This window comes from Eurypyga helias, unplaced genomic scaffold, assembly GCF_000690775.1.
Source record: "Eurypyga helias isolate BGI_N326 unplaced genomic scaffold, ASM69077v1 scaffold1982, whole genome shotgun sequence".
Taxonomy (NCBI): Eukaryota; Metazoa; Chordata; class Aves; order Eurypygiformes; family Eurypygidae; genus Eurypyga; species Eurypyga helias.
This window is the reverse complement of record NW_010236376.1, coordinates 56-11231: the sequence shown is the minus strand read 5'-3', so window position 1 is coordinate 11231 and position 11176 is coordinate 56. Positions and strand designations below refer to the sequence as shown.

Below are 11176 nucleotides of genomic sequence, written 5' to 3'. Positions count from 1 at the left end.
ATCATAATGGGATGCAGAGAAAAAAGGTTGGATGGGACAGCCTTGTGGTAGCAACGACTTTGTGCAGTGCAGTAGGGTGTGCTGTACTGGTGCTAAGCTCAGGGAAAGCCAGGAAGGGAACCTAATACTCTCTCAATTTTTGCCTTTCTTCACAGGATAGATATCATTATCTTGGGCAACCAGATATCTACAGTAACACAAGTATAATGAGTGATAAATGTTAGGTAGTTATTAATAATTAAAATATGCAAATTACTATGCAACCAGTCCATGGGTGTTCTCTTCCCCCATGGGAACTGAAAGGTAACCTGTGATCATCCACATTTACCATGGACTAAAAGGATGCACATAAGATTTTACAGCACAGGTAAATTCACATGTGGCAAATTCACTGACCAGTTCACAACTTTGCACACCCCACACTTACACACCTGTCGCTACTGTCACGCAGTCTGCCTTTTCATTTCTGTTCCATGAATAATACCATTCTTTATATTAGTAATACCAGATAAATATTCCATATGTGACCAGCAGTAGGATGTACAGTAATGATCAAACTGCTTTTCCCTGCCCACAATAGAAATTTTCCTAGGGAGCAACTAACTATAGGTACTATAAGGCCTCAACAGCCTTGCCTCTGAGAGTGAGCCAAACCTTGAAAAGTTTCTTTATTATTAAAATAAATGAAAATAAAGAACTCAGCCAAACATTGTTATGTATGAAGCTTTCAAAAACTGCACGTAATTCTGGATGCTCTGGTTCTTGTTCTCTGACTTCTGTAGGCTGTTCTCCAGCTCTTTCAAACGCACTTCACGGTACTTTTCATTCTAAGGAAAAAAGAGAAACGCAATACAACTTAGCAATAAAATACAAATCAATCAAAATAATAATGTAAAACAACTAGTACCTCATTTTTATAAGCCTTATTTGCCCATAAAAATTTTCAGGGGCTCCACAAAACTGAAGGTACCCAAAAAGACCTCAAAATATTGAAGCTTTATTTCAGTCACGACCAAACTGAACATGTTTGAACAGGTTTGTAATCCAAAAAAAAGCTTGCGAATGTAAAAATCAAACTTCTGCGTTTTTATCACAAAGATTCCTAGCATCTTAAATCTATTATGGACTCGAGACTCTCATGTTGATCTTTCAAGGAAACAGTTACTGACCTCTGATGTGCCGTGATGTTTGATGACTATTGTTCCTTATAGAAAAAAAAGGTGATTGATAGTGATACTACCTACTCATTAGTTCCACACACGATGCACACCACAGATAACATGTTATATAAATGCTACAGATATTCAGGTATTTCCTTTTGTGTCTATTACAGATTTCATATACTAGTTGCTTAAAACAAATTCAGCTTTAAATAATGGAATTATAGTCTTCAGATTTAAATCCAGCCTTAGAAAAGAATAATCAGGTTAGAATGAATAACTGAATAAAGTTACCTTCACAGTCCTAGTTTGTTTCCAGTTTCATTACAACAGGAATAAGACCATTTTACCATGTTTTCATAATGCATTCTCAGTTATATGTAAATGGAATTGGAATAAAAAGCAATTAATTGAGAACAGTTCTTCTCTCAGACATACAGACCTTTCACATTTATATTTTAACTGCTAGCTTAAAATGGAAACCATTTGAACATACACTTTATTTCTGACTCAGAAGGATTAACAGGAGTGTTCTGTCAAATGACATGAATTCCTATTATCTAGGACTGGTGGTTCTTTGCCTTTAGCCATTGGTGTGAGGATTTAAAATGACCTAGCAAGCAAACGATTTTCTAGAAATTAAAATGTACTGGTAATTTGATCGAAAACGTCAATCTTAAATAATGTTAAATAGAACTAGGCTCTTGAGATCCAACTCTGTTCCCATCAAACTCAGTAACCAGACTACCACTGAGTTGAAAGAAAACAGAATGAGGCTTAAACGGTAAAGTAACTTACAGCTATCACAGAAGTCACATAAACCAGATTCCTTGAAAACAGATGAAAAAGAACAAAAAATCCTGAAAAAAATGCAAGTGTATCTGCTTGGTATTTAAGTCACAGAGAGAAAAATTAGGATCTAATTTTAAGGATGCTCAACTGCCAGTAAAGGCATAACACTGGCAGTTATGCCAGTAACATAGTAACACAATAGTAACATTATAGTAACATTAATAGTAACATTATAGTAACATAGTAATAATAACACGATGTTCCCTAACTCTTGTAACTACTGGCAACAACCCCTTCCATAGCGTTTCTTTTCCTTGTATTATACCTTGGTATTATATCAAAGACAACCAATGCAACTCTGTGATAATAATAAACAACATATATATGCTGTGCTGTACATTTCAGGCTTGTTTCAAGACTCCAAGACTTTAAAATAAATGTGATCAGGGAATCTTTAACTAGATTTCATGACGAGAGTAGAAAAGCTAAATTTTAAATACAATAAACTGTTTCTACATCAACTGTTTCTACATGGTAAATGCTGACATTAAGTTATACTTGATACAGAAAAAAGTTAAAGCATACTGAATTCAGAACCGTATCTCTGATAACATTTGAATGTTCAATAGAGTTTGCATTTAATCTGGCTTGATTTTAATCTTGAATGCTTCAACTCAGAATACAGAATATTGGTTCTGAAATTCTAGGAGAGTGATACTAAACTTTTTTAGTGTCTCCTATATTTATTTTAAATAGCTTTATAGCTTATTATCACTGATCACAGGACAAAGCTCTAACTGTATCAAAACTTTGATTAAAGCAAATGATTTGCCATCACTAGTCTAGGGAATTCAGATATGTCTGACATTTTATTAATAGAAAATGTGCTGAAATTTTCTGGATTAGATCAAACAATAAATTAAACTTCTTTTTTCTTTGTTTTCAGAAAGTATTAGTCATGCAAAATACCTTCATAGACTGTATATATCTTAGACTTCAACATATCAAAACCTGTGCATTTAAAGGCTTGACACAGAAAAATTAGAACATTTCTTTTGTTACTAACTACAGTTATGTGCAACATTGGTATATAAGCTGAAAGATTTTAACAAATTCCAGTAAAATCAGACTCTTGTATCAACTCAGGGAAAAAAGATAACACTATGTCTTTATGGAACTGTTATGCATTTATTCAAATCTAAGGATTATTATTAAACATGATTAATTTGAGAGGGAAATTACAACTTCATACTTATTTGGGTTTTTTTGCCTTGCTGGGAAAATAAAAAATTATTCTGGAGTGAATAAAAGATATAAACTCAATATTATTCCAGTCATTTAGTAAAATAGACCCGACATCTGATACATCCATTAGAAATGTCAATAAACAAAGTATATTGTCAAGTTGAATTCATTTGCTCTTCCCCGAAGTATGTATCAACTGTATTAAAATTGTGTTTCTCTGTAAAAGGAACTTTATGTAAATGGGGATGTGGCAAGTAATTTCTTAAGTCATAAACAACATCATTTACTCACGTGGTGAAATATGCAGAGGAGCTCTTTTTTCTCTTCCTGCCTCTCTCTCACTTCAGTTTCAAGAACTAGTATTTTTGCCTGAAGGGCTTGTTCTTTGAATGACATTTTTTCCAGTTCTGCAGCCACCTGTATAGTAATGACAGAAATTATGTATATTTACTTTCACTTAAAGCCCAAACTAAATTATGTTCTTATATCTTAGCAGTATTGGCACTATTTCCTATTCTGTCACCTAATACTTCAGCTATTTCCCATGCACAGAAAATAACAAACCTTGGAAATACTCTGGCTAAATTTGAAAGAAGTTTCAATCTGGAAAAAAATGGCACATTGTTGAGAGGGGGACACTTTTGTAACTCATTTGTAAGTTTACCCAAACTTGTTATTTTTTCAAAACCATATCATTATCCTCAGACACTATGGAGAAAATTCAACATTATTAATCTGAGACAGAAATTACAATTTGACACATTTTTTTGCTAAACTAACACATTTCACTGGAATCTAAGTTCCTACATTTCCTCTTCCATTTGAGTTACTGTTTACATCCTTTCTTCAAATGACAAATCTCTGCTTAATACCGAAAGTGTTCAAAGCCTTAGTCTAAAATGAGAAGGATTTCAAAAACAAAGTTCTTGTGGGCTACCTACTGCAAAGAAAAGAAAGAAAGTGAAGATTAAGCTTTTATTCAGAAACTTTTTTACCTTATGTGTGGGATTTAAATATTAGTTTGTTAAAGCATTTTGATTTGTCAACAAAAAAATTATGGTGTAAGTTTGGTTCGCTCAACTTTGTCATTAATTTCAATAGGATCCAAATTCCACAACGAACTTGAATTAAGGAAACGATATTTAAACATGCAGAATTCCCAGTAACCTTTTAGTATTGTTCCCTACGTGCAATAATCTTCTTCCATCTTTCCTTCTTAAGCACACTTGGTTTTAATGCTATTTTTAAATAGAAAATGGCAAATAAGATCAAGAGACATAGTAAATCATCAATACCATTTTTCTTCCTTCTTCTATAGCACATTCCAGTTGTCTGGTTAATCCATTGTATTCTGCAATTTTCTCCTCAAGCTGCAATTTACTGCACTGAAGACTTGCATCTTCTTTTTTGAGCTGACAAGCAAGTTCTTCATTTTGAAATTTCATCTTTTCTAATTGCCTTTATGCAAAACAGATTAGCATATTATAATTCACAATAGCAGAAAAGTGTAGGAATTAATTGCAGTCACATTTTTAAAAGTTTTAAAAGTTTATTAGCTGCAGTCACGTTTTTAAAAATTACCTTTGAAGTTCTTCATATTTCCTCTGACTGTTACGGTTTTCTTCTTCTAAGGAATGACTGCCCAAGGAAGTTACACTGTCTTCCTCCTGTGAAAATGCTGATTCATTTCTAGCTGAAGAGACTTGTATACAGAACCTTACAGAGTAAAGTAAGCTTGCCTATTGAAGTCCAGTCAAACAATTTCACTGTAGTTTCAAGTAAACACTACATTATAGTCAGGTAAACATTATCTTGTATTTAGAACAAATAAAATACAGCCAAAGTAACGGACTAAAATTTTGTGTGAACACTTCAAGACTGAAAACCTGGTATGTAACAAAACTGAAGTCCTAAGAAAACCCATATACTGCTCATGCAGCCTTGTGTGTGAGGAGTTGGCTGGGCCTACCACCTTGTGAACTTCTACTCTTAAGCTTTAGATCCCATCAAAAATAAGCCACCTCACACTCAGTCATGGGTAGAACAAAAATAATCCCACATATATATACAGGTATCACAGAAGAAGAGTGAATCACTGGCAAAGTATTTCGGTAAGTAGAGGGTATCAAAAAAGACAATCAAGTTCATACAGAGAGGTATCACAGCAGCAGATGCTGAAGAAAGCAAGAAGCCAAACTGTCTTTCCCTGTTCAGCATCCAGATCGACAAACTGTTACATGTTTTCTTTCAAAGCTGGTAACACTCGTGATGAGATTATTGCCCTTATGTCCTGGTCCAGCTGAACCCAGAACAGGGTTTCTGCACGTGGCCCAGTTACTTCAAGAGGTATTTTCATAATTCTGACCATAGGATCAAGGGTTAGAATCTCTAAAAGACACCACCAAGATTTAATGCGGAAATTCAACTGCTGTTCCACCAGCCTAGTGATTATATTCTCAATTACTTTACTATACTTAGGAGGTTTTTTGCATTTTTTTCAGAAAACATGTAGTTAGATTAAAACTACATATATATACACACACACACATACACACCTCAAAATTGTTGCTTAAGTACTTTTCTAAGCAAAGATGGATTTATGAGTTTACAAGAATTCCTGGAAGGAGTATTTAAAATTACATAAACAAGAAGACAAAGTTTGATGCTATAAAGATCATCTTGAGAAGAAATTTAAAACAAGAGCCATTTTTTTATAAGTATATGAAGTCTATAGGGAGACAGAGACTCACTCTATTTCTGCTGAAGTTTTTCCATTGACACATAAAGAAGATTAAGCCCCTTTCCCACACTACTGATTCATAGAATCACAAAACAGTGTGGGTTGGAAGGGACCTTAAAGACCACATGGTTCCAACCCCCCTGCCATGGGCAGGGACACCTTCCACTAGACCAAGTTGCTCAAAGCCTCATCCAGCCTGGCCTTGAACACTTCCAGGGATGGGGCATCCACAGCTTCTCTGGGCAGCCTGTTCTAATGCTTCACTAACCTCACAGTACATAATTTCTTCCTGATATCTAATCTCAACCTACCCACTTTTGATTTAAACCTGTTACCCCTTGTCCTGTCACTACACGTCCCTGTAAAAAGTCCCCCTCCAGCTTTCTTGTAGGTCCCTTAGGTGCTGGACCTTTGCCATGTCATACCATGCTAGCAGCGTATGCTCTTTTCACTCAAAAACACAGAAAAAGAGAACAACAAACCCCCCATACTTAGCCCTGCCATTGAAATGGATGTCACAGACAAAAAAAAGCACTGAGAAATATTCATATTCAGGCCTAGGATGAAATACAAGCAGTAGTCCTAAAATACTGCTAAAATTACAAATGATTCTATTAAAGCATGATTTTAAAATATATTTTACCAACCAACTCAATGTAATCATTAAAATGCAAAAGTTATATACCATCAACAATAGAATTTATAACTATTTATCTGAACAAATATTGTTTGGTCTGTAAATTAGCAATTAAAACCAAAATGACTGGTGAACCACATTATTCCACTAGATACAAACAATAATTAGATGTACACATTTACTTCCAGGGAAGACTACTGCAACACACCTCAGGATGTAAGTATTCAAAAGGATCAAGAATATACTGAGTTAAAAGATACAGAACCTAAAAGTAAATACACGTAACTAGTCTTCTCACATACTGAATTCATGTAAATAAAGTTGGTGATAGTTTTATTTGCATTGTGCTATTTCTACAGAAGGAGCTTTTGATTTACAAAGCAAATAACAAAGGAAACCACACAACTGTCACATACACTAATAGGAAAAAAATGTTTTGAATACTTTCTTTCACATAATTTTCTCATTTATCTTTAAAAATCAGCATGTTCTAAGCACCTGAACCTGCAACTCCCTAAGGGTTTTGCATTTCTGTGCATGGATCCTTTCCCAGGACATAAGCTTTTCCTGATATCCTTGCTGCTTTTCCTCTGCTGCTTTCAGCAAGTCACAAACATGTTCAAACTCCTTTAACTCAGCCTCCGTTTCGTCCCTCACCTGCATCATAGCATCACAGGAGAAAAATGTAAGTGTAAAACCATAAATTAATTGTTGTAATACTTAATGGCTTTCTATGTAAGTAATAAAACTGAAATTCTAGACAACTGTAATGTCACCTGTTTTTATAAAACACTGACAAATTTCCAAGTTCGCTATGGGAGAAATATCTGCATTGCATTAAAGGCTCAGTAACACACTGAACATTTACAAAATTATGCAAGCATTAACAGCTGATCATGCAATACCCAAATTTTTATTTCAATATATTTTGGGAGATGCCATACAGACACACTAAAGCAGCTTAGGGGAAAAATTCTGACCATACAACTACTGCAGTGTTTGAAAAGAGGGCAACACCTCATGCCATCTGAAGCCACAAATAATTCTGCGCAAATATTATTTAGGGGCTCAGAAATTATTTTTCTCCATTCTGCAACTGAAGCATTGAAAAATAAAATGAGTATAAAATAAAAGGAATGTGTGAGATTCTTCTCTGTGAGGACTAATCCTGTTCTGTAAAAGAGAATACTGCGCACAATCCAAAACCTGTCCCTGCCTCAGCTTCATTGCTTAAAAGAGTATGTATTTTGATGAGCAGTGGAACCGAGTAAAGTGATTTTCCTACCAATTTTGCGTTGTTTTCTCATGCTCAAGAATGTGTTAACTGTGCTGCAGTATTTAGCTCCAACTCCTGAAAAAGCTTAAAACCCATCTCTCTATTGATTCTCCATTTTAACTGCTACTTGAAACAACTTATACTGTAAATCAGTCTTACAGCAAGTTTACTTCCCTATGCAACATTCACAGCTTGTTTAAAACCAAGAAGTTTGGTTTTAAAATCATCAATAATGAAATCACATCTTTAAAAGTCATAAAAAGAATTCTTGAATTCTAAAATACTATTACTGTAGGAAACATTTCTCTTTCCGTTTGTAATTGTGTAGTATACAACAAACCACCCACTCACAAGTAAGAGTTAATAAAGCATTCAATTAATCAAAAACAGTTTTATGGATGGAAAAATAAAAAGGAGAAAGAGCCAGTACCTTGTGACTTCTAATACGTGGATCACAACAGTGTAGTGTTTGACAATGCCCTACAGAATTGTTTGGAAACATGCTTAATTAGTGCAAAACTTACCTTATCTATTTCTAAGCATTTGTTTTCTGTTACTGTTTGGTTTTCATTTAAGACTGTTTCATATCTGGATTTCAATTCTTCCACTGCTGTTTGTAATTTCTGTACCTAGGAGACAATATATTTTTCACATACATTTTCAAGGTGTTTCTTTTAAATGCAGAAAAGAGAATCCTTAGTATGAAGCATCAAGTAAATGCTTTGATTTCTAAACAGAATCTCAGTATTTGTCATTATATGAAGTTATTTTCCTAACCCTACTCACTACAGCAAATATAAAAGGGTAACCACGTAAAGAGCACTCTGGTATCAACATTTCGTTTTCAGCAATGGACAGCTACGGTTGTGCTGCAGAAGCAGTCGGCGTGACTCCCTTCTCTGCCCAGATAACCACCATCACCAACAACAGTTCCCATCTGCAGTCACCACAGCTACAGGCTAGGGAATTTCATCCCACCCACTGCTTAAGGCTGGCTGTTCCCTAGAACTCTCTCATCTTAAAGCTGTTTAATTGTGGTGATGCATCCCACAGACAAGGCACACTGGTTGTACTGAGTATCAAGTCTTTTCTCTTGTCCATGATTTAAAAAAAAAAAGATAAGTGAAGACGGTCAGTGAAATGGTATCCATAGTATGGCAGAAATACATACAACTTTGCATCATGTTGCAAAATTCCTTCTCTGTGAGTAAAGCCAAATAAAAAAATGGATTGATAAAAAGCCCATTTTAAGTCCGATTTACATGTTTTGCTGGTCTTCTACCAATGTAAATAAAACCCACTCTTACAACAGTATTTGTGGAAATAAAAATATGACCAAGAAGAGGTAAAATATCATTGGATATGCCCACTAAAGACATCAGACTCAAATTTTACTGTTTTAAATGCAGCTTACTGGGGTGCCAACTTGCTTTTCAGGAAGGAAAACTTTTGTAAGCAAGTACGTAATTAGCTTTGTTGGCTTCAGTGAGCTTCCACTGGGCTTCACACAATTCAGTAAGGGTTACGTGTACTAGTAACACTGTGGAGACTATTTCGGATATGGTTTGTAATGGCACTCTCTTCTATCATCCTCAGTGTTAAACAGTATTACAGTCAACATGACAATGACTTTTTTATTACAAATAAAACATTTATAATTTCCACAAAACTGCTTAAAAATTTAAAACCCATACTCGAACATTTCAAATACACTAATCACCTGATTTTTATACTGTTCAGCAAGGTTTTCCTGCAGCTTTGCCTTTTCGTGCAGATTTAGCAGTTCATTTTCAACAGAAACAGTACTGGTTTCCAATGCAGCAAGAGAAGCCTTGATTGAAACATGGAAAATATAAAAGTTTTAAGAGTGTTATTAAAATAACACAATCTACAGTATGATACTACTAGCAAGTGACCTGCAGACACTGAAAAGTGACACTATTATTTATCCAGTCAAACAAAAATGACAGACCACAGTTCATTTGTCAGCTCATCAAAACATTTACTTTGGAGGATAAATACAATGAACAATCTGTAAGCCCTTTAAAAAATTCAAATTAATAATTGAGCTAAACACAGTTCTTTAATTTGGAAGAAAATTTTACAAACATAAAATAACAATTTTCAATTAAGCAATTTTGTAGGTACCAGCAGTAAAATAAATGGCATCCTGGTTAAGCAGATACATTAGACCATCCTGTTTCTAGATCTGCCATAGACTTCCACTGATAAATTTTCAATATCACCTTTTCACTTACTGTAAAAAATGGATGGCAAAATTTATTCTACACATTTGGGATGTCTAGACTGAAGGTCAAAAGGGAATTAATATGGTTACTCATTAATGTATCAGAAATGCAGAGGCATTTGACAATAATTTAAAATAAACTCACCTTTAATTTTTCATTTTCAAGGTAAATCTTTTCATTTTCAGAGTTAACAGAATTTAGCTTTCCAAGAATTTCCTCATTTGAGTTGCTTCGCCATTCCTCCTTTCTTTTCAGGTCTTCCAGAAGGAAGGAAAATTTCCTTGTTAGATAGGCAAGAATGTCTGTATCATACACAGTGCTTCCAAAAATCTCACTACGCAAATTAAGTTGCACCTTAATACATATTCCCTCCTTGTTCTTATTTTATTAAAAGGAAAAAAAACCCCAAACCCATAAACACTGGGAGAACACATTTAAACATCCCAAGAAAGCAGTATCCATTGAAATAAGAAACTTTCCAAAAGAGATGTGGTCCACCAAGGAAGCGATCCTGGCTCAACTATAATTTCATTACCGAGAACACCCAAGCATACTTCCAAGACAACTACACATGCACATCCTGTACAAAATGGAATGCTATTGAATTTACAAGATCTATCAGATAATGTTGTACTAATAAGATTCCACAGCCAGTTTAGGAATGGTACTTTCCATTATTACAAGCAACAAATTGTGCTATATGCCTCACCATTTGTTCTTCTTGTTAGTGAAGTTGAATGATGAAACCTGTGTTGCTGTTTAGTTAGCCATACACTGCCTAGTAGAACAAGTCTTGTTGGAGTAGTATGTTTCAAGCAAAGACTTATGTTTTCAGCTAAAATAAACCCAGCAAAAACCAGCTGGAATAAGAAAGAGTGCTTCAGGGAAGTATCATAGATGCTTTCCTTTTCTTATTTTTTCTTAGATGTCTCCTCATATTCAGTGGACCAACAGTGGGCTAGACAGGTTTCTGGATTGGCATCATGTACCTGTACCCCTGTTAAATTTTAAAATATGCTGAAAATATTTTCAGAATGTCAGATTTTCCGAAACAAACGCAAAGGAGTTAAGACAACC

At 34.6% G+C, this 11176-nt stretch overlaps 1 protein-coding gene across 1 annotated transcript; it reads right to left on the bottom strand.

Moving 5' to 3' along the window:
• Positions 1-698: 698 nt before the first annotated feature.
• On the bottom strand, positions 699-10477 carry ODF2L (outer dense fiber of sperm tails 2-like; the record flags this gene model as incomplete). Its single annotated transcript, XM_010147039.1, is given in 8 exon segments — positions 699-827; positions 3489-3614; positions 4493-4655; positions 4779-4864; positions 7073-7231; positions 9571-9681; positions 10244-10417; positions 10420-10477. Coding segments are annotated over 8 exon segments (1006 nt in total), but the record flags the coding sequence as incomplete, so codon positions are not given.
• Positions 10478-11176: the final 699 nt, after the last annotated feature.